The sequence below is a fragment of the Microtus oregoni genome, unplaced genomic scaffold, assembly GCF_018167655.1.
Source record: "Microtus oregoni isolate MIOR12 unplaced genomic scaffold, Mior012 000000F_ref0000247, whole genome shotgun sequence".
Classification (NCBI taxonomy): Eukaryota; Metazoa; Chordata; class Mammalia; order Rodentia; family Cricetidae; genus Microtus; species Microtus oregoni.
The window spans coordinates 2,302,654-2,326,034 of NW_024543059.1; the positions used below are offsets into that span (position 1 = coordinate 2,302,654).

Here is a 23,381-nt window from a genome sequence, read left to right on the forward strand (position 1 = left end):
GAGTTCCTAGGGTTCTGGCTGGGTGACAGCAGGGGCATTTTAACTTCTTTTGAGAAAACAGAGCTATGGAACTCGTCACAAGAGGGTATCATGAAGGCAGAAGGAACAGTTAATTTCAGAGGAACATTTAACTTTCTGGAAGGTTCTGGGACTTCCATAGAGTGGTCAACTGGCAGTTGGGCCAGTAGGCGTGAATGTTCCCTCCCTCTCTCCCTCCCTCCCTCCCTTCTGCCTGTCTTTTTCCTTCGTAGTGCGGGGATAGAGCCTATACCCTCTGCATCCTGGGTGAGTGTTCTCCTCTGAACCACACCACTGCTTCAAGATTCTGTTCTGTGCTCACTCTCTCTACCCCTCCCCGACACCCTCACACACAGTCCCGTGCCCTCGCTCACACTCACACCACACACATGCCCACAGCCCCTCACACTCCCCTGGCTTCTCACGGAAGCTTTTTCTGAGCCAGGCTCTGGGGAGCCATGGGTGAGAGGCTGGCCCAACCCTGCTTCAGACAGTGTCGTGCTGGGCTGTGAGATCAGCAGGTGACTCCATTATCCACACAGCTGCTAGAGCGGAGCTGTCAAAATGAAACCCCAGGACTGGAGGGGGGACAGCTCAGGAGGTAAGAGCTTGTCTAGAACTCACAATGCCCTGGGTTAGAGTCCAGCGCATAAACCAGGCATTGTGTGACAGTATTATATGATAGAGAGGTCATCCTTGGTCATGTATCACATTTGAGGCCAGCCTGGACTACAGGAGACCCTGTCTCAAGAAAGAAAGTGGTAATGGTGCCATTTTCTGGGTGTGTGTGGCTCCATGTCCCTGTCATAGCTCATCTCAGGGTAGCCTGGCTTGCTCCTCCTTGGACAGCACCTTCCAATCTGTATCTGCTTTGTCCCCGAGGACAGGCAGTGCACACATACAGCCATGGCAGAGTGCAGAATCAGTGCGGCCCAGCAGGGCTGAGGAAGCCTAGGAAAAGCCCTGTTGTAGAGGTGTGGACGGGCACAGGGGTCCCAGGGCTGGAGGTGAGGTGTCCAGCAGTTGTGAATGTTGAAAAGGCAGGCACTGGGAAGCAGTGGGGAGTCCCAGTTTCCCTAGGGATGCTCAGTGCACATGACCTCTCCTGACTTCTGGACCTGATCATTTTCCTGGCGTCAAGCAGAGCCTGGGACTGACTGGCTTGTCTCTGGCATGTGCTAAGTCCACTCACACCAGCAAGCCAGGGCCCATTGTAGCTCTGACGGGAGAGGGAAGCGGAAATAACTATACATCCAAGCCCTCCCCCTTCCTGAAGGGCAAGGAAACTGAGGTCCAGGGGTCAGTGAGAAGGATCCCTGAGTCCAGGCCCTGAACTGTTCCTCCCTGGCCAGGCCCATGGGTCTGCAGCGACCCAGATTACCAGGCCATTGCATTTCCAACCATGCTTGCTGTGAGCTTATATGCTGGTAGAGATACCAAGTTCTCCCTCCCTCCAGGAGAGCTTGGGAACCCTTCCCCAAGGGAACACATTTTATTAGATTAGAGCGTGTATGTTTTACCTCCAGGTTCTCCAAGGACCTTTCTGTCCTGGACCCCACCCACTTCTCTCTTGGCCTCCTTCACGTCCCCTCCTGCCCCAGGACCATTGCATATGCGTTCCCGCTGTTCTCTCGGCAGGGCTACATTTTCCCCTCAGATCCCAGTGTGGTGGTTTTCTCCCTGGCGTGGTCCATTGGCTGCCAAGTTGGCATGGCCACTCTCCTGCCATTGCTTGCAAGTTTCCTTCTACTGCACTTACCAGCGTCCATAGGGATCCTGGGAAGAGCCTTGCTGAGCTGTTGCCATTCTAATTTCCTTAACTAGAATAGAAACTCTATATTGGTCACAGCCTCGTCTAAATCAACCAGGACTTTGTCCTCAGTAGGTGCCCTTAGTAGGTGATTGTCGAATACACCAGCTTGGAATATAGTTGGTCTCAGCTCAGATCTCTGAATCTGGGTTTTGATTCGGCTACCTGAATTAAGAGCCAGGCTTTGGACCCGATGCTGCCGAGAATGGAAATAGAAAGAACCCCTCCCCCACCACCTCCAAGCCAGGGATCAGTGTGGCCTCTTGCCCCGGGCTCCGCAGAAATGGTAGACGCCATCGCTAGGATGATTTGATGGAGCCTGCAATACTTGTCACAGCCTGGTGGTTCCCGTGTCCTGACCCTTTTAGGGTGGGATGGCCGTGACTTGGTGTTCCTGCCTCTGTCTCTAGTCTGTCAGGTGTCTGTAAGTCCATAAGTCATGGGTAGCGCAGCTTTAGACCGGCTTGGGCTGAGGTTGCCTCAGCTTCTCCTCTTCCTGGGTCTCAGTCCATCCACCTGAGGGGACCCTGGCTTACAGAAGAGGCACAGAGGACACTGTGAGCCCTAAGGCCACCACCCGAGGTTCCCAGAAAGCCAGGGCTCCCCCCTCCATCTCCTCTGGCTCAGTGGCGGTGGGCGAGAGGGCGCTGAGCTTATGGCTGCTGGCTCTCCGGACTCAGCAGCAGGATCTCCTACCTACAGGGAGACTACGTGTGGATGGACCTGAAGTCGGGCCAGGAGTTTGATGTACCCATCGGGGCCGTGGTGAAACTCTGCGACTCTGGGCAGATCCAGGTGGTGGATGACGAAGGCAACGTGAGTGACCCTCCTTCCCCCAGCCCTGCCTGGGAAGGCTACAATGACAGATGCCTCCCCCCACACAACCCTTCCTCCTCTGCTCCAGCAAGAGTATCTTTTGCTTCCTGTTTGCACGTTTCTGAAGGCTTCCAGCCACTCTGGGACATGGGATGAAGGCTGTATGTGCTGTGTTGGGGGAGCTCCTTGGCACGGCTCTGTGGGCCTTTGGGTCAAGGTTCTCCCTTTCATGCCTCAGTTTCTTCTTCTTTCTCCCTCTTTAATAAGATGAGACCCACGTGTGGGCCTCCACGTGCAAGCACCTCAGTACAGCTGGCATCCATGTAGAAACACCGGGCTTTGCTCTGTTGGCTTGTGGGATTCACCACCCACATTGCCCTTAGGAAGTAACCTAGCAGCCCTTCACATCTCCTGGAAGGGGCCTTGGAAGTGCAGACTGGTAATGATTCAGGCTTGAGGAAGGAGGCAAAGGTCAAAAGAAAGGGCTGTAAGGAAGGGAGGTGGTCTATGTGAGGGCCCAGAAGGCAGCCGTGGGATCTTGGAGAGTAAGTCCGGAATATGTGTATGTACCTTTGCATGTGAGTGTGTGTGCATGAGTGTGCACATGTCTCTATGCGTGTTCACGTGTGTGTGTATCGGGGACATGTAGATGCAGGGCAGATCCCAAGAATGTGGTGTAGTGGAGACATTAAGGACCTGGGAAACTTCCTTGCCCTAATCAGAATTGTGTCCAGTGCTATGACTGGCCCTGGGGATAGTCTAGCTGGGATTCCTGTCTTAGTGTCCTAGTCTGGGGAGAGCCAAGAGGGAATAGTGACTTGAAGAAGGTCCTGCTGGGACAAGAGGAGCTTGTAAGCCGAGGGCAAGGAACCATTGATGTCCCTAGGACCCCACAGGGCCGCCCCTCAGAGCTCCTGGCCTAAGTGCTGTCCTTGGATTCTCACGGCACCTGTGAAAGGCTGGACAGAGGATAACTGTGACCTCATCAGGTGGCCATGAGTCACCAAGTTCATAACCAGTGGCTCTGGGATTAGAATGAAGGATCTCTACTTCTGCATGTGTGTCTGCCACCAGCGTCTCGGCCGCAGTTACAGGACTCGGGTTGGGGGAGAGAGGCTGCACCCCAGCCTTGAGGCCAAAGTGCCCTTCCTCCCTTCTGAGGCTCCGGGAACTCGCTCCTAGGCTCCGGGAACCTGCTCTGAGGCTGAGTCCGGGGAGGCATGTGCGGGGTGGACGCGCAGCAGTCAGGCTGGCGATGCCCTCCAGATCTGAGGATGGAGACAGGGACTCTACCCGAGGGTAGAGTTTCACCCGGGTCAGGTTGCATGTCAGATGGTATCCTGTAACTCTGTGTCACTGGATCCTGAAGGTCCCCTCCCACCCTGCACACCCCGCACCACACCCGCCATGGCCCTAAGGGTAGGGACTGCTAGACGAGGGTAGGGGTGACTGGCTAGGAACATAGGATGGAGACAGCTTAGGGAAACTGAAGCCTTGGGACCTTCTTTCCTGTTTTCTTCCCCTGACACGCTAGGCCATCATCCTCCACCTCTGCCCTCTCACAGACCCAGTAGCTGAGAGTAGGGACCAGGCCAGTCACATGACTTAAACAGGCCTCAACAAGGTATTCAGAGCAGGCTCTCTGGAGAACACTTGCAGAACATGGAAGCTCTGGCCTCCTCATCTCTGTGCAATCCTCTCCTGTGCCTGTGGGGGCCCCACCTCACACAGGAGAACACCTGTCTTAGCTTAGTCCCAGCCACCTCTTTCCCAGGTGTGTCTCATGTTCAGAACTGCCCAGTGTTTCTCTGTGCCCACCCCAACCTGTCTCTCCCTCCCTCCCTCCCTCCCTCCCTCCTCCCTCCCTCCCTTCTCTGTCTTTTTTGTCTCTCTTTTCCAGTCCCTTTCAGTCCTCAGACACTGTCTTTTCCTCCGTCTCTGTTGCTCCCCACTTCACAGCCAGGTCTCCACCCCTAACCTTCTTACACTTTGGCCCCTGCTGTGGGCTATGGACCTTGACCAGAAAGCTACTGCCCTCAGCAGAGCATTCTCCCACACAGGAGGTGGAATTAATTGTTCAGCTTCTTCACCTGGCCAGGCCTTTTATGTTGATTCTGTCGCTGGGTCCCAGGCCCCATGTCTCTGTTGGGGGTTGTGACAAGGAGCTGTGTGGTCTCTGTAACCTCTTGGCTCAGGGTGCCTGACAGGTGTCTGCCTGAGTCTATCCAGGCCCCAGTGACCTGCACACCTGACAGGCCTCTCCAGGCAGGATAGCTTCCCCTCCCCCACTCCGGAGCACTATTGTCTTTGCTTTCTGTTTGTGGGTGAGGTCCTGGAGGCCCAAGAAGGTGATGTGAGGAACCTTCCCTAAGGTTGTAGAGGATGCGTGGGCTCAGTCTGTCTCACCTTCTCACTCCATCTAGGTCACCAGCCAGGCCTGTGAAAGACACCCCTGGTGGCCCCTCACGTGCCAGGCCCACAGGGCCTGGGAAGAGCTGGTTTGGCAGGTCCCTTGGCCTTCCCTGCTCACTTCTCCCAGAAACTCTTCCTTTTCCCTTCAGGTCTCAGCTTGAATGCCACCTCCTTGATAAAGTGGATCTCAGCACCTTGCCCAGACAGTAACCATGTTGAACTGTCTAACTGACCTATTTTGGAAGGAGTTGTGGACCAAAGTGTGGGGTGAAGGACACAGAGAGTTGCCCAGAGGCCCAGGTCCCTCTGGCCCCACTCAGGGGCCAGGGACAGGCAAAGGGAAATTTCCAAATGGATCAGTTTTTCTCAGAGTGTTTGGAAGACAGGAATGTTCCGCGTGGTGCTGAAAGTGTAGACAGGCCCTTAACGTCACTGCTGGGCCCCGTGTGCGTTGGGAACAGCTGTGGGAGAGCCTGGACTGGATTAAGTTTTCCTGCTAGAGTGCCATGGAATGTTAGGGAAGCTGGAGTAGCCCTACCCTGACCCCTCTGAGCAGCCCAGGGACCTAGCTACCTCTTCACTCCTAGAGGCAGGGCCTGAGCTGCCAGAGGAGAGAAAACACAAAACAGGAGGACCAGGGCGTGGCTGCTACTATGGGTAGCCCGAGGGGCGAGATCACGTGACCAAATCTGTCAGGGGCAGCTGAGGACTGAAGCTAGATCCTTGCTCGCGCTCCGGTCTCCTGTGGGGCTGATGATAGCTAAGAACAGCTGGAGGAGAGGGACACGTGAGCGGGGTCCTGAAGGGGGTGTTACACCTGTTAGCACACCTACGGGCTCTGGGGGCTGGTCGCAGAGATGTTCCTCCCACCCCCAGAAACCGTGTTTCTTCCCGGCTCAAGGTGCTGGAGAGTGCTCAGGTCGAGCTCAGGTCAGAGTCTGGGGATGTGAGGTTTGTTGTTTGTTTGGTTGGTTTTGGTGTGTGTGTGTGTGTGTGTGTATCTGTGTCTGTGTGTCTATCTGTCTGTCTGTCTGTCTGTGTATCTGTGTGTGTGTGTCTGTGTGTCTGTCTGTCTGTCTGTCTATCTGTGTGTGTGTGTGTGTGTGTGTGTGTGTGTCTGTGTGTCTGTGTATTTGTGTGTCTGTGTGTGTTTCGAGACAGGGCTTTTCTGTGTAGCCCTACCTGTCCTGAAACTCGCTCTGTAGACCAGACTGATCTCAAACACAGAAATCTACCTGTCTCTGCCTCCTGCGTGCTAGGATTAAAGGTGTGCACCCCCTCACCGGGTTGTGAGAAGGTTCTGAATCCAACAACCCCACCTTTTGACCAGAGCAAAGAATCCAAGTCTCCTAGAATGTCCTCATCTGCCATCTGGTGGCTGCAGGGAATAGTGCAGGCAAAAGGAGGCTGGGGTAGGAAGAGAGAAACTCAGCTCTTAGGTCCGGAAAAATCTCCACTCCCACAGCCAGGAAAGACACCCTGGTGGAACCGTTACCCGTGGGCACCTCTCACAGGCCACGCCCACAAGGCCTGGGAAGGGCTGGTTTGGCTGGCCCTGCTGTCTGGCCCTCTCACTTCTTACAGACGCGTTCTCGGTTTGAATGCTACCTTTCTGGAGAGGTGACCTCAGCACGTTGGCGGCAATAGCCCTGCTGAGCTCTCTAAGCTTATTTTTATGTATTTGTTGACCGGAGCCTGGCTTTGAAGTCAAGTCAAATCCAGTTTCTATGCTTTTACTCCAGTCTTCAATGTTAACTGGGGGACCTGATACCCTTAATGATAACCTCAGGTGGGAGCAATGCAGTCTCTGCCTTACATGCCTGTAGCCAGAGTCTTTAAGAGGAGAAGAGCTGCCTTGGTGGGTAGAGACCAGTAAAGTCCCCAGATTCAAGCCAGTCAGAGGCGAGCAGCGCCTGGGGCCCCCATCCCTCTGCACAGCCCAGGCCGGGAGCAGCAGCTGATATGAAAGACTCTGTTGCCTGCAGGAGCATTGGATTTCCCCTCAAAATGCCACGCACATCAAGCCGATGCACCCCACCTCGGTGCATGGAGTGGAGGACATGATCCGCCTGGGGGATCTCAACGAGGCGGGCATTCTGCGCAACCTGCTCATCCGCTACAGGGAGCACCTCATCTATGTGAGTACCACCCATTGCTGCTGTGCTGAGATCCAGAGGCCCAGGCTCCTCTTCCTGGGCACAGGTCTGGGGGCTCTAGGAATGGGTTCGGGGCAGGAGCTTTTATATACAGGTTTACAGGCCTTGTGGGTTTGGAAGCTAGAGGCCAGGGTTGCTCAGGGACAGGCTTAGCATCTTGCCAGTTGGGGAGCCCAGGGGTTGCTGCCTGCTGTGTTTTGGTGTCATATGGGGGCTGGCCCTGAATCCTCAAGATGAGGGTGGGGCTGCCTAAGTAGCATGTGTCCTTAGGAAAGGAAAAGAAGGACCAGAGACCCTCGTTAGAACCGTCCAGTTCACCCCTCCCCGTGGAAACCTTACCAGTTCTTAGTGGAATGCAGAGAAGTGATTCCACAGAGAAAGGAAGAAATTTGGGGTCCCAGAGGCAATTTCCACAGGCAGGACGCTTGCCCTGGAGACACTTGGTGAATAGAATGTCCCATGGTTTCATCAGAACCCAAAGCCTTTTACAATTGCTGAGGGAGCCAAAGACTCTTGTTTATTCGGGTCATATAATGATATTTATGGTATTAGAAATTAAAACAAAGTTTAAGATATTTATTCATTAAAAATGACAAGCTAGCTAGCCAGGCGGTGGTGGGGCACATCTTTAATCCCAGCACTTGGGAAGCAGAGGCAGGCAGATCTCTATGAGTTCGAAGCCAGCCTGGTTTACAAGAGCTAGTTCCAGGGCAGGACCCAAAGCTACAGAGAAACCCTGTCTCAAAAACAAAAATAAGCAAACAAAAAGATGACAAGCTATCTAGAAAGCAAAGTGGCCATACCTCACATCTGAAGTTGCAAAGGCTTGTGTCCCTCAGGACCTTCTTGGCATTACCCTTCTTCTGGGAACACCCTTCCCATTGAAGAAAGGAGTCTGGTTTTGAGTATTTTAACATGAGCTTTTATTATAAGTGTGTAGCCGCCACATGTGGAAGTGTGAGAACGACTTTGGGGGAGCTGGTTCTCTCCTTTTTGTTTTGAGGCAGGGGTTCTCTTGTTGCTCTGCTGGGCTGCATACAGCAGGCTAGCTGGCTTGTGAGTGTCCAGCCCATTCTCCTGTGGGAGTCGGAGTGTCCAGCCCATTCTCCCGTGGGAGTGCTGGGATTACAGATGTGTGTCGCTGCGGTCAACTTTTCACACGGGTTCTGTGGCTCAAACTTGGGTCAGCAGGCTTGCTCAGGGAGTGCTTTTAACTCCTGAACAATCTCACTGGCCATTATGGTACAGGCTCAACCAGATGTGTGTGCTATAAATCAGTGTTCCTTCTAGCTGATTACGATGCTACGTATCTCAGTGTTCCCACAGTGGAAAGACTGTGTGCCTGTATGTACTCAAATGGTGTACGTGTGATTACGATGCTACATATCTCAGTGTTCCCACAGTGGAAAGACTGTGTGCCTGTATGTACTCAAATGGTGTACGTGTGATTACGATGCTACGTATCTCAGTGTTCCCACAGTGGAAAGACTGTGTGTGCCTGTATGTACTCAAATGGTGTACATGTATACCCACGTATGCATGTGTACACATAAGCACACACGTGTTTGACCATGAGTACTTGCATGTTCATTATATGTGGGGCAGGCAAATATATGTGCACACATGTGCATATACCTTCACGTGTGTGCACACCTTCGTGTAAACTTTTGTTCTCTTCTCCACAGACAGTAGTTTGTCTATTCACGGTAGTCTGTCTTTCTCACCATTTTTATCCCAGGCCTTATTTTTGGTAGCGTGGCTGTCGTGGTCCCTAGCTCCTTTCCGTACTAATCCCCGGAGATAATCTCTGATGCTGACAACTGTGCCCATTCAAACTAATCACATTATCACTTAACAGACACTGCTGAGTGTGTCCTATATTCTGTTAGGCAGTGGGGAGATAAAGACCTTGAACCAGAGCCACCAAGCATCCAGGAAAATGTGTTGTAGGGAACATGTGGGGTGCAATGGTCAAAGGCATGGGGCCGAGTGTTCCAGCCTGGTTCAGCAGGACAATGCGGGGATTTGGGTCGCAGGTTCAGTGGAGGGCTTCCTCATCTGCAAGGTGAAGAATATCAGAGAGATACATACCGTGTCCTGAGCTCGTAGCAGAAAACAACCTGCTTCCAACCTGGTGGAGCCCAAATGTAGGCTGCAAGTGGAGGAGATGGAGCAATGTGGGGACCAGAGCCAGGCAGGGAAATGCCAGAGGGGACCAATAAGGATCTGGTAGCCTGGGCCAGGGAGCGCAGCAGAGACTGTGGGCTGGTGACAGGGAGGAGTGGAGGGTCCACCTGGGTGAAGGGCATGATGGCAGTGGAGGCTGAGCTGGGCCGGCCGAGAGCAGGGTTGGAGGGGTGCTGGCTTGGGAACCCATCACATGGTGACCTCCAGGAGGGACACTGAAGACTCTTGAGCCCATGAGGCCCTTGGGTTGCAAACTGAATGGAAAGGACCCGGAGCGGTGGTGGGAGAACAGGCTCCGTCTGCAGCTGCAGGAAGTCCGGGGACATGGTGACATCTCCACATTCCTTTCTGTCACTTCCCTTGTCAATGAACCTCTCAGGGTGATTCTATAGTCTGGTCATTGGGTCTGAAATGGTAAATGCTATCTGTCATCTGTGGTTTCCAGAATGACTTTTCTCCGTCAGATTCCCCCTAAATGTCATGGCCTTTAGGCTGCATCTGCTGCTGGCCAGCTCCCACCTCTCACCGAAGAACGCAGGGCTCCTCGGAGCTCTGATGGTGAGGGTGTGGAGTGACTTTGGGGGTCCAGCCTCCTGCTGTGTGTTGGTGACAGGTGTCACACCCTTGTGCAAGTATTAAGAAGAGATTAAGGTGGCATGATGCCCCTGGTACCTAGCAAGAACAGTGCCTTAGTTCTTTAGTCTCTGCAGCAACCCTGGAAGTGGGTAGCAAGCCATCCCCTTTCACAGAAGAGCATACTGAGGCTGGCCACAGTGATGTTCCTTGAGGCTGACTCTCAGGCGTGGATGGGTTCCCCATCTGGAGACAGGAGTCAGCTATATTGCAGAGCTGTGTGGGATGGAGCTGTGGGATGACGGCCACCGGGTCCTGCCTGGGCTCCTGGAGACGTCTCTGTGGCTTCTTCAGCATTGACTGACTGTCTCTATCTGTTCGTTACTTTGTAGCAGACCAACTGTGGAGGGGTGGGTGAGTGTGAGGCTTGCTACCTGGGCTGGATGGTTCCTCTTGGCCTCCTGGCTTCCTTTGTTTGCCTGCTTGGGCTCCTGGCACTGAGCTGAGCTGTGAAAGTGAATCTTGGGTGCTCCTGGCTGCAGTGCTGGGAGGAGGTGGCTTAAGGGGAGGGGAGTTTCTGAAACTGGGGTCTCTCGGCTTGGTCATTGCTTCTCTGCACCACCCCTGGCCTGAGCTGGGCACCACAGCTGCTTTTCCTGCCTGGACAGAGCTGCTGGGGAATGGTGGCTGATCTTGTGTAGTGCACTGAGTCCTGGAAAGGTGGCGGAGGTTGGAGAGATGGGCGTGGCTGTCACCTCCCGTGTAGACACATCTGTCTTCAGCCTGTCTGGGCTCCAGACATCAAAACATACACAGCAACAATAGGCAGGGCTTGACATTTTCTAGCGTGGGTGGGGTGGGAGGTGGGAGGAGTAACTCCCCCCTCATTGCCCCACCCTGCCCTGTGTGACAGGACCCCAGGACACAGCAGGAAGTCATGCCCATACTCTTAAACAGGAACAGAATGGACACAGCCTCTGGTCCCCAAGCTCCATCCATGGGTGCCACAGCTACCTCTGCCCTGGGGGTGCTAAAGAAAAAGTCCTTGTCCAAGCCCCAAATCCCAGCCCCTTCTGTACCACATTCCAGCCCCGGCCCCCGGCCCTTCTGCTCTTTATGCCTTGGCCCCACTTGTGGCCTCCTTACCATCCCAATCTCCCCTCTGAACATGGTCCAGCTTTTTTTTTTTTTTTTTTTTTTTTTTTTGGTTTTTCGAGACAGGGTTTCTCTGTGGTTTTGGAGCCTGTCCTGGAACTAGCTCTTGTAGACCAGGCTGGTCTCGAACTCACAGAGATCCACCTGCCTCTGCCTCCCGAGTGCTGGGATTAAAGGCGTGCGCCACCACCGCCCGGCTATGGTCCAGCTTTTGAATTTTGCTTTAGAAGTCTTAGGTGCAGAGATTGGGGCCAAAGGTTGGAGTCAGTATTTGAGTTGTCCCTGCTCGGTGCTTTGAATCTGAAAATACAGTATCTAATGCATCTTCATAGGGACAGTTATGTTTCATCCTTTTTACAGATTGGATGATACAACCCAGGCTTAGGGACCTCCTGCTGGCCCTTCCTCCCTTCATCAAATGTCTCTGAGCCAGACCCAAAGCCAGTCTGAGGCCCTCTTGATTCCTGCCATGTCTGTGGACTCCAGAGTCGCACAGGGTAGAGATCCCCCTCCTCCCCTGCTGCCTGACAGTGTAAACTCCTGTCCCTTGCTGCTTGCAGACATACACGGGTTCCATCTTGGTAGCTGTGAACCCCTACCAGCTGCTCTCGATCTACTCGCCAGAGCACATCCGCCAGTACACCAACAAGAAGATAGGGGAGATGCCCCCCCACATCTTCGCCATTGCCGACAACTGCTATTTCAACATGAAACGCAACAGCCGGGACCAGTGCTGCATCATCAGGTGGGCGGCACAGCCCCACTCCCGGTGCAAGCCCCAGCTCTCTGCCCTCCTGTGACTATATTAGAGACTGTTCCGTGATTGGAAGGCCACAATGCTCCGCAGGAGCTGGCTGTGCCTTCTATGTCACCGTGTATAGAGTTGCCCTTACATTTTTGCTTAACATCACCTTGGCTGATGTTAGCTTTTGAGGGCAACATTGTTTCCTAAGGTTCCTGTTAAAGCTACAGTCAATTTAAATCTGTCTTCTGTTTTCTCTTGGGCTAAACAAGAGGCCAAAGTATCAGTTGAGCAGTTCCCATGGGTCATGTTTAGGACCAGTAGGGGTGGGGTGGGGCGGGGCGGAGCTCTGTGCTCCCTGAGGATCAGACCATCGACCTGTAGTGAGACACAGCAGCTAATGGGACAGCCAGTACTGAGGCCTGTCCTGCCACCCCCACCCTCTGCAGTGGGGAGTCAGGAGCAGGCAAGACCGAGAGCACAAAGCTGATCCTGCAGTTCCTGGCGGCCATCAGTGGACAGCACTCCTGGATTGAGCAGCAGGTGCTGGAGGCCACTCCCATCCTGGAAGGTAGGGCCAGGCTTTGAGGGTGAGTCCGGCGCTGGCACTGGGGTCCCTCCAGTCTCACCTGTACTCTCTATCACTCTGCAGCATTTGGGAATGCCAAGACCATCCGCAACGACAACTCCAGCCGCTTTGGCAAGTATGTTGACATCCACTTTAACAAGCGTGGTGCCATCGAGGGTGCCAAAATCGAGCAGTACCTGCTGGAGAAATCACGAGTCTGCCGCCAGGTGAGCCCTGGCTTCTAGGGTGGGTAGTCTCTGCCTTGGGTAGGTGGGCTCCCCTGTCCACATGGTCTGAGCCAGCCTTTACCATGCTGCCCTTCCATCTGCTTCCCAAAGTGTCTAAGGTCCCCTGTGGAATCCCTGCCCTTGTGTTTTCTCTGGTCCCAATATGCATGTCCATCTCCAGGCCCCTGACGAGAGGAACTACCACGTGTTCTACTGCATGCTGGAGGGTATGAATGAGGAGCAGAAGAAGAAGCTGGGCCTAGGCCAGGCTGCTGACTACAACTACTTGGCCATGGTGAGTCCCCAGGTGACACCTGGGGTAGACACCTGTCTGTCATGTAGACAAGACCAGATTCACCTGTGTGACTCTGTCCCAGCCTTGGGACACTTTAAGGTTTGTTTGTACTTAAAGTGCCCACCTCAGTTGGGCACATGTCCCTAGTGACTTCTTACCACAGACACTTTTCTCGTGGTTAACATGGGACGTGGGGACACAACACACAGGAGCCATAGATCTAAGTGCATGGATCTGCTCCCACCTGTAGGCTGGGCCTTCTAAAATTGTGGGAGCTGGTTACTGGGGCCTGTACCCCTGTAGCAAAATTACATACATGAAGGACAGTTATGTAAATAATTTTATGGTCGGGGGGGGGGGTCATCACAACATAAGGAACTGTATTAAAGTGTCACAGCATTAAGAAGGTTGAGAACTCTAGGGGCTGGGCACACAGCGGCGAGGTTGAGAATTCTACGTTACCTCCTTGGAGAGAGTCTGCCCAGGATTTAAAGGTGTTGAGGTGCTATGGGTAACTAGCTGAATGGCACACTCTGACACACACACACACACACACACACACACGCCAGGGAGCAGGCTGTGTCTATAGTTCTCTGTGATTCACACGTGGTTACAATTAATGGGAGTTCCCCGAAGAGCGGGCACCCTGGGGCTGTGTGGAGCCTGGTGAGGCATTGGTGCTTTGAGCTGTGATGGAAGTGGCTGATGGAGCAGACCTGGTGTCAGCGCCCAGTTCTTACTCACAGCAGGGTGCCCTGGAGAAGCCCACAGGAGTGGTCTAGATATCCTGGCAGCGTTGCCCGCCTGGCCTCCCCGACATCCTCCCGTCCTCCTCTTTTATGCCCCTCCCCAGGGTAACTGCATCACCTGTGAGGGCCGGGTGGACAGTCAGGAGTACGCCAACATCCGCTCAGCCATGAAGGTCCTCATGTTCACGGACACGGAGAACTGGGAGATCTCGAAGCTTCTGGCTGCCATCCTACACATGGGCAACCTGCAGTATGAGGGTGAGACCCCACGGTGCCCTGCGCCACAGTGACACACCCCACTCAGCCTGGCACCTGGCTTCTGGGTGCTAGCAGCGCTGTCTGTCATGGCGGTATCATCTGAGATGCAGGCTGGGAGGGATGCCAACCTGATGTCAGCCTCAGGGGTGGTACACTGTGTGGCAGTCTGACCACAGAGGTGAGGTGTTCGGAGCTGACTGGGACCCTTTAAGATCCTTTCCCCATTTGGTTTCTTAAGGTGAGGTGTCCCCAAGAGAGGGTATATCTTTGGGTTCATGCTATGGTGTGAATGACCAAACAGCAGTCTGTAAGGGGTGAGACAAAGCAGAGCATGCACACTTATTTGGCACCACTGTATCCTAGAGTGGGAAGTGGTCATTTGGAAGAAGGCACGGGTTCCATTCTGCCTTCTCACTGGTGCCCAGCATGGGTCCTGGCAGAGTAGAGGACTCTGGGAGGTTCATGCAGTGATGAATGTTCCAAGAGCTAAAACAGTCCCAGGCTAATACTACTCTCAGGGTGCCCACCATGAGAACACATCATGAGAATATTAATCAGATGTACATTGGCCACACTGACGGTGCTCTCTGGGGACAGGGCAGGTCCCAGAGAATAGACATGGCCGCCTGCTCCTCCTCAGAGTCTCCCTGCCCCTGTTCCTCCCTTCCTGACACTGTGTCCCTTTCTGCTGGCAGCCCGGACATTTGAAAACTTGGATGCCTGTGAGGTCCTCTTCTCCCCGTCACTAGCCACAGCTGCTTCTCTGCTCGAGGTCAGTGCTAGCCTTTCTTTCTTTCTCTCTCTCTCTCTCTCTCTCTCTCTCTGAGGTCAGTTTCTGACTCAGTCAGCTGAGCGGGGAATTGGCTGTGGTGCCCTCGGGCAGGAAAGTTCTGTTCAGTCAGGGGGCAGCTGTGTGTGGTCCTGGGCTTCTGTCACTACAATGGTGGCCTGGGCCAGGGCCTTGCAATACCTGGGAAGAAATGGGGAAGGGAGCCAACTGGGATGAAAGACAGTCAGGGTGGGGCTGGGCCGACACCTGGGCGCTTGCTCTAGGTGAACCCCCCGGACCTGATGAGCTGTCTCACCAGCCGCACCCTCATCACCCGTGGGGAGACAGTGTCCACCCCCCTCAGCAGGGAGCAGGCGCTGGACGTGCGGGATGCCTTTGTCAAGGTGGGTGAGTGGAGTGACCCTGTTCTCTCTGCCCCTCAGGAGTTTGAGGTGTTTCCAAGCTGGCCCTTGCTTCGGCAGCCCCTGGGCTAGGGTGCAGCTGGAATCTCTGACTCTCTAGTGCCCAAGTTCCCTCTGTTGTCTTCTGAGCCCAAAGGCCAGGCATTGCACAGAAGTTGGCTCTGCGCTCTGCAGGGACGCCCCCAGGCTCGCTTTGATCAACTGTCCTCAGCTAGGACCAGACCCCTTAGGTCTTGTGAGGTCTGGCTGGATGGAAGATTCCAGCCCTCATGTTGTATACCCATGTGCTTGCCAATCACAAAGTCCCCAGTCTGTGCCAGCCCTGTGCTGGACTCTGGACCTTCAAGGTATTCAGAGGATGGGGATACACACAAGTGAAGTCACTGGACCCCAAAGTGACCCCTTTCAGGGTCGGGGAAGCTTTAAGGCAGCAAATGAATTCCTGAGTCAGGAGTGTATGTGAGGTAGCAGGGACGGCCCAGTGAAGACTTGGGGGCGCTAATAGCATGGGTAAGGCTGGAACCAGGATCCAAAGGGTCTAGAAAAGACTGCCTCCCGGAAGGGTCTGTCTTATCCCACAGTTGATGGATACCTTTCAGGGCATCTACGGACGTCTCTTTGTGTGGATTGTGGACAAGATCAATGCTGCCATCTACAAACCTCCCTCCCAGGAAGTGAAGAACTCTCGCCGGTCCATCGGCCTCCTGGACATCTTCGGGTTTGAGAACTTCGCTGTGAACAGGTAGTGTGGGGGACCCCACACCTGGGAAATGCCATGCCTCTGCATTTAGACTCACTCACCCACTTCCAAGAGCACCCCAGGCTTGAGAAACCTAACTTTTGTCATCCTGGAGATCCCTTTCATGGCCAGCCCCAGCTCAGGTAAGGCTAGCCCAGCTGGATACTGAAGAAGCTCACGCTGTCCTGGGTACTTGGGAGGTGGTCTCTGGTCTCTGAGCTTATGGCCACAGTCACTTCAATTCTTGCAATGCAAGATGTCACAGCATCTCCCAGCCTACCACACTGAGTAAGAGAGTTGAGGCTGCCACTCAGTTGCGCTGACATCAGGGCTTGTCAACTTCGGCCTCTCGTTGATTCTATCATCTCCCTATGATCCACCTTCCCAGTGTTCTGACTCTTTCCCCTTATTGGTGGGCCCTAGGTGGGTCCTGGTGACTCAAGGAAAGAGCCCTGAGCCTAGCTCTAGCCAACCTCTCTCCTCTGATGCTCGGTGACCTTGGGCATGTCCTTTGCCCTTGCCAGTCCCCAGAGTCTTCTGCATAGGGGGTTGAATTTGACATGCCCACCCCAGTCCACCCAATGGGAGCTTTGTGCCTGAGGTCACACGGTAGAGACAGGGCCGGGTCTCGGTGACAGGAGGGCCACATGTCCCTGCCCTCTGCCCTTCGTAGCTTTGAGCAGCTCTGCATTAACTTTGCCAACGAGCACCTGCAGCAGTTCTTCGTGCGGCACGTGTTCAAGCTGGAGCAGGAGGAGTACGACCTGGAGAGCATCGACTGGATGCACATTGAGTTCACTGACAACCAGGATGCGCTGGACATGATCGCCAACCGGCCGATGAACGTCATCTCCCTCATCGACGAGGAGAGCAAGTTCCCCAAGGTGGGCACGCCAACCCTCAGTTTCCCCATCTGCAACCCAGGACAAGCAACGTGAGCTTGCTCAGGTGCCTCGTGCTGGTTCCAGGGTGTTGACGCAGTGAGCAGGGGTTGCCTGCGTTCTACTGGGTCCTGGGTCCTGGGCTAAACCATGGAGATCTAAGTTCACAGCTGGTTCAGCATAGATGGTCATGATGGGTTATGATGGGAACATAGGATTGCCCTTGGGGAAAGTCATTGAGATTAGAGTCTTGCTATTGGCCATGCTGGCCTTGAACTCCTCGGTTCTGGACATCCTCCAGCCTTAGCCGTCCAAGGATTTGCATCATGGGAACTAGCTGGCATAGACTGGGATGTGCATTCAGTGATGAGCGGTTCCAGGTCACCCACTTCACAGATGGGTGTTGAGGCTCGGAGAACCTGTTGAGGGGATGGCAGGGGCAGCTGCTGAGAAAGATGGGAGGACGTAAGCAGGCGCCACTGGACGGCAGCATTTTGGCAGTGGCTCCTCTACTCCCTCAGGGCACGGATGCTACCATGCTGCATAAGCTGAATTCGCAACACAGGCTCAACGCCAACTACGTACCACCCAAGAACAGCCACGACACCCAGTTTGGGATCAACCACTTTGCGGGCATTGTCTATTACGAGACTCAAGGTATGGGTGTGTGTGTGTGTGTGTGTCCGTGTCCGTCTTTCTGCCTGTGCCTCACCCGTCCCTCTCCCTAGGCTAGGAGTGAGACCACATGGCACAGAGGTCAGAGGGGGCAGAAGGGGCTACAGGAAGCATGCCATCCAGTGCTTTGCTTTTTGCTTTATTTTGGGGAAAAAAAAAAAAAAGACAAGATCTCACTATGGAGCCCCAGCTGGCCTGGAACTCACTGTGTAGACCAGGCTGATGTGGAGCACAGAGATCCACTTGCCCCTGCCTCCTGAATTCTGGGCTTGTTTTTGTTTTCTTATGATACTGGGGGGGTCAAAGCTATGCTATTCAAGTACTCCACCCCTGAGCTACATCCCCAGTCCTTCAGATGTTGATTAAAACACACACACACACACACACACACACACACACACACACTTGTGGCAAAAGCATCCACAATGCAAATTCACCCCTGTACCTAACACTCTAATTCAGTGCCACGACACAGATTTACAACACTGAGAATCTTCACCACCGCCCTTTCCAGAGCTTTCCATGACTCCACCCAGAGGTCAGTCCACCCTCAGTTACCCCATCCTTCACCACCTGGCCCAACACCTCCATTCTCCCTTCTGTTGCTATGACCCCGCCACCTAGGTACCTCATGTAAACGGAGCCACACCATCTGTCTCTTAGAGTCTGGCTTACATGGCTGATTACAGTTCCGTCCGGGTGTATCTACATTGTGACATGGGTCAATTTCCTTCGTTTCCATGGCTGACTACTATTCTGCCACGTGATATACCATACTGTGTTGTTCTTCGTGTGCTGATGGGAACATGGGTGGTGCTGTGGGTGTGGGGTCTATGTGAGTTCCTGCTCACAGGAGGGGCTCTGTGCTCTTTTGTGCAATGGGGGAAAACTCAGGCTCCAAAGGGAACTAAACTGTTCTTCTATGACCTGATATAGCCTAACAGCACTGGACATCATCTTCCCCCTCCCAACCCATCCCAAGGGCATGCAGCTGGCTCACTTAAAGCTGACAGTCAGTAGTTAAATGCTCTTCCAGAGGAACTGAGCTCAAGTTAGGTGGTTCACAATTGCCTGTGGCTCCAGCTCTAAGGGATCCAATGCTCTCTGTGCTACCCACCCTCACATGTTATAGACATACAGAAGGATAAATCTTGCTGGGTATGGTGTTGAACTCAGAAGGGAGTAGAGCAGAAAGAGTAGAGACAGGGGGATCTCTGTGAGTTCTGAACTAGCCAGATCCACAGTCTGTCTTAAAAGCAAATCCTTAAAAAATGCTGATGTGAGCATTGTTGGTGCACGCCTTTAATTCCTGCACTTGGGGGGCAGAGGCAGGTGGATCTCTGTGAGTTTGAGGCCAGCCTGGTTTACAGAGTGAGTTCTAGGACAACCAGGGCTATACAGAGGAACCCTGTCTTAAAAAATGAAAGAGAGAGAGAGAGAGAGAGAGAGAGAGAGAGAGAGAGAGAGACTGGAAATTAAGTAGGGGTGAAAACCCAGCTCACCCTGCCTGCAATCCTGCAATCTCTGCAGCTTTGAAGCTTTCCTGCAGAGTCTTGCTTCCACCCTGGTGTGAAAGGCCAGCCCCAAGTTGGCATTCACTGTGGGTGTAATACTGACATCCTGTCCATTGTCCTGAAGGATCCCACCCAGGGCCCAAAGCCCCCTGACATTCAGAGCAATCTAGGGCCATGTGGCAGGCTCCCTTATGAACTGGTTCAGAAATCAGTGGGTATATACATGGTTCTACCTTTCTCCTCCCAGATAGGGACACCAAAATCTTGAAAGGGACCTTCATGTCACACGAGGTGGGCATAGCTCTAATAAGAGATCCTGCCATTGTAAAACTTACCCTTCCATCGCCATGACATCAGGCCCAGGATCTGCCCTAAGAGGTGGCCCAAGTCCTGTACCTGACAGTGTTTTCACCCCTCAGGCATTTCTAGCCTGTGGGTACCTCATCTTCTGTACTGCTCTAGTTCTTCTATCTCCGAGAATGGCAGTGCCCTCTGGGTGTGGGGAGCCTCCCTGGGTTGGCACTAGGGTCCTGGGTTCGAGTGTTCACTCTGCCATGGCTTGCTGCTCTGACTTCACTGAAATCAGTTTTCTCCCTCGTCACATGGAGGAGATAGTAAGTGCCTGTCCCAGTGTCAGGCAGGGCTGACACTGTAAAATACACGGCTCTGTCTAGTCGGGAGGTGGTGGTGTTTAGTTGTCTTGCTGGTGACTTATAACATTAACATGTGATCTCTTTCAGGGGATCATGGACTCTGGCACCTTAGTTTAATTTAAAGCTCATAGTGGCTTAGGGATGACCCAGAAGGTAGCCTCGCTCTCTCCTTGAGACAGAGACCTGCGGGCAGGGCTATGTGTTTGGGGGATTGATTGCCTTCATTTCCTCTGTGATATTGGTAAGCCCATGTCCCCTCCAGACTCAGTGTCCCCACCACTGAGGAACGGGTGTGGGCGAGCTAGGTGAATTCTATAGGTCCTTCTGGCTCAGATGTCATGGGTTTGGGAAGCCCCTGCTGGAGGAGCCGTGATGACTTTTGTCATGGGTTTGGGGAGCCCCTGCTGGAGGAGCCGTGATGACTTTTTGTCACTTCCAGGCTTCCTGGAGAAGAACCGGGACACCTTGCATGGGGACATCATTCAGTTGGTCCACTCTTCCCGGAACAAGTTCATAAAGCAGATTTTCCAGGCTGACGTTGCCATGGTAAGGCTGTTGGATGTTCACCTTGGGAGCCAGGTTCAAATCCAGACCCCACCCTGAGTCTTGTCCATCCATGGAGCCCCTTGAACTTCAGAGTAGGGACAGGGGACAGGGCTTAGCTGGGCATCCAGAAGGGAAGGTCTACAAAATGCTTCTGTCTAGTCCTGGTTTACTGACCCAGGATATGACTGGGGTATGAAGCTCAGAAAAGGAAGGGCTGTGTGGGAGGTCACTTGGGATTTGGGGCTGGCTTTGCCTTGGAGGTCCCTGTGCTAGCTAGATATAAGGGGAGACACAGGACAGGTGTGGCATGCTGGCCACCCAGACCCTGAGCTGTACGGAGGACTATCCACTCTGCCCCCATGTGAAGCCCAGCAAAGGTCACTTGGAGTTTCTTGCTGGGCTGCTTTTCCTTCATTCCCTCCCAGGGCCCCGGTGGGGGTGGGGTTGGCAGGGAGGGCAGAGCCACCTTTCTCCGGTGCCTGTGCAGAGTCTGAGCTGATTGGGAGGTGGCCAGAGCCTTGACCTCTATCCCAGGCCCACCCCATCCTGGCTCTCTCGCCCATGCCCCCTTCTGCCTCTCACCTGCCTGTGGTTCCCCTTATAGTTTCTCTGTGGTTATTCACCCGGCACGGTCGGCCAGGCAGCGGCTTCCGTGAAGGTAAAAGCCCCAGCCCGGGGCTCAGGATGACCATGATGGGAGAGCTCAGCCCTATGGGGCTGACTCCAAGGGAGAGAGGGCTGGATTTTTTGTCTTTTGGGGAGTGTGTTTTGTGTGTGTGTGTGTGGAGTGGTTTTTGGAGTGGCTTTTGTTTTGAGTTGTGTGTGCTGCAGTAATCTCTGTTTCCTAAGGGGGAAACTGAGGTCCACAAGAAGAAAGTAGGAGAAGGTTCCCTAAGCCTTTTCTGCCTCATGTCTGTTATTATATACCCTGTGTCCGTGGGCCCTAGGGACTCAGTGGGACTCTGATGACATACTTAATTGTAGACACAGGTGGTCTTCTGTTCTGCAGATTCAGGACTGAGGTCAAGGAGGGGAGGGGGCTTCCTTTACCTTAATAACAATCTTGAGGGGGTTCAGCTAGGATAGCTGCCTTGGTCTCTGCCCCCTCAGGACTTGGCTGCCATGCTGCTTCCGGTCACAAAGGTGTTAGAGGCCTCAGCTACCACACTGTCCCACCTCCTCTCTGCTTCTCTCTTCCCAGTTCCCTCTCTCCTCTCTGCCTAGGGATGACCTCTTATTTGGTCTGCTCCTGGGCGATCCCAGAGCCCTGGGATAGATCCAACACCCTGGGGAATAAGGGGAGGGTTATGTACCAAGCCTGTCTTATAGGGGCTATCTTCCCTTCTGTGGGTGACACTGGTCCCTGCACTCATCACACACACACACACACACGCGCGCGCACACACAACATGTTTTATCCTGGCTATGATACAAATAGACATTCCAGCAGTGATTGAATGTGACCTTGGACAAGTCCCTTCCCTGTGCTGAGAGAGGTTCCACTGTCATGTGACACAATTATGTCATCTAGAATCAGGTGGCCCTGGGCTGCCCTGCGGCATCAGACAAGAGTCTGTGAATGTGTGCGTGTGTGCGTGCGTGCGTGCATGCGTGGTGTGTGTGTGTGTGTGTGTGTGTGTGTGTGTGTAAGTGTGTAAGCCAGAGGGACACCCCAGATGTTGTTCCTCGGAAGCCATACATTTTGCTTTTCTCACTGGCCTGGAACTCACCAAGTAGGTTAGGCAGGCAGACCAGTGAGTCCCGATTCCGTTTTGCCAGTCTTGTCTCCCCAGCACTGAGATTACAAGGGTGTTCCGTCTAATTTACCTTTCCATGTGTTGGTTTGGGGGACTGAACTCAGGTCTCCATGCTTGCAAGGCAGGAACTGTGCCAAGTGAGCTGCGTCCCCGGCCAAGAGAGATCCTGCAAGCACTGGAAGCTTGGCTGCTGCCTTGTGGGAATTGGCCCGGGGAGAGCATCTTAGCTATTGCTCTTCTGTCAGGGTGGATGCCATAGCGCCTGCTTCCGGGAACCTAATCCCTCAAGCTTGAGCAAGTCCTCAGTCCCTGAGTTCTCACCCTTCAGGGCTTCACAACCTGCCCTGACCTATTGACTTGGGGACCAGTGAAGCGGAGGAAGGCCACCTTCCCACATGTGGGGTGTAACCAGATGAATGTCCCATCCCAGACATATCTGCAGGACAGCTGCTCACTCCTGCCTGCCATGTGCCTGCTCACTGGCAGACACCTGACACCATAATGGCTTCATTTTCCCTCAGATCCATTTTGTCCTCATTTCATGCCAGCCTTTGGACTATTGGCTTCGGTCTTTACCTCACCACCAAGCGCTCCCAGATACCCCAGGATCCGGTAATCACCAGGAAGGAGGCTCTCCCTGAATAAAACAGAACCAGATGAAAACTCGGTGGCCAAGGCTGGGGGAGCAGATTCCACACCCTCAATCACCCATTCACCCACATGCACGCACACACTCGTTCAACCTACAAACGCTTCCTGAGTGTCTCCATATACCACATATACATTGCCTCGGTCCCAGGGCATAGCGGTGAATGCAGAGACACAAAACTAAACCCTGTTCTCAGTCTTGGGCTCTAGCAGAGGGGAGCAGTGAGAGAATCCGTAAAAGATTAAAGCAGCTGTGCTGTGTGTGTGTGTGGGGGGGGGGTACGGATGAGGACGGGGGCAGTGACAGGCCCTGGGATCACTCATGAGGCTCAGGACAGGCCTTACTGGGAAATGAAGGCACTGCCCTCCTCCAGGAGGACTTTGCAGGAAGAGGGACGCACATGTACAAAAGTCCCAAGTGTACCCCAGGCAGAACCAGGAGGCCAGTGTGCCAGAAAGAGTGCCAACAGATTGGGGACCAGAGGCTCCTGGAGCAGATCCTGGAGCTATCGTGGATCCTTGTAGGGCTGTTGGGTATCCTTGGAGTGAGGAGGGCAATGCGGCTGGTTTTCCAGCCCCGTCCCCACTCCGCTGCTCTGTGAGTGGAGTGGTTAGTGCTGGGCATGGTGACAGGGTAGGAGGCTGAAGTGGGAAATGAGCCAGCCAGGCTGAGGCTGGAGCCAGCTGCTGGGAAACGTGAATGACATCTGACCCTGGGAAGGACCTGCACGTTTGTCCCAGATGAGAGAAGGGGCAGGAGGCAGGAGGGATTTCCTAAGGGATTGGTTGTACAGCTTTGGAAAGGTGACAG

At 53.8% G+C, this 23,381-nt stretch overlaps 1 protein-coding gene across 3 annotated transcripts in view; it reads left to right on the forward strand.

The window, feature by feature from the left end:
- The first annotated feature begins 2,533 nt into the window (after positions 1–2,533).
- LOC121443309 (unconventional myosin-VIIa-like) overlaps positions 2,534–23,381 on the forward strand; it is a 54,288-nt gene continuing 33,440 nt past the window's right edge. For 2 of the 3 annotated variants that reach the window (XM_041645134.1, XM_041645197.1), the window contains exons 1-13: positions 2,534–2,644; positions 7,042–7,194; positions 11,688–11,872; positions 12,319–12,440; positions 12,522–12,664; positions 12,846–12,959; positions 13,813–13,966; positions 14,662–14,738; positions 15,020–15,139; positions 15,757–15,899; positions 16,570–16,780; positions 17,299–17,434; positions 20,059–20,165. In XM_041645134.1, the coding sequence (XP_041501068.1) occupies positions 2,546–2,644; positions 7,042–7,194; positions 11,688–11,872; positions 12,319–12,440; positions 12,522–12,664; positions 12,846–12,959; positions 13,813–13,966; positions 14,662–14,738; positions 15,020–15,139; positions 15,757–15,899; positions 16,570–16,780; positions 17,299–17,434; positions 20,059–20,165 (1,764 nt within the window). In that variant the 5' untranslated portion in view covers positions 2,534–2,545. Of the gene's footprint in view, positions 2,645–7,041; positions 7,195–10,367; positions 10,383–11,687; positions 11,873–12,318; positions 12,441–12,521; positions 12,665–12,845; positions 12,960–13,812; positions 13,967–14,661; positions 14,739–15,019; positions 15,140–15,756; positions 15,900–16,569; positions 16,781–17,298; positions 17,435–20,058; positions 20,166–23,381 lie in introns of all 3 variants that reach the window. The other variant, XM_041645052.1, reaches the window with a different exon arrangement.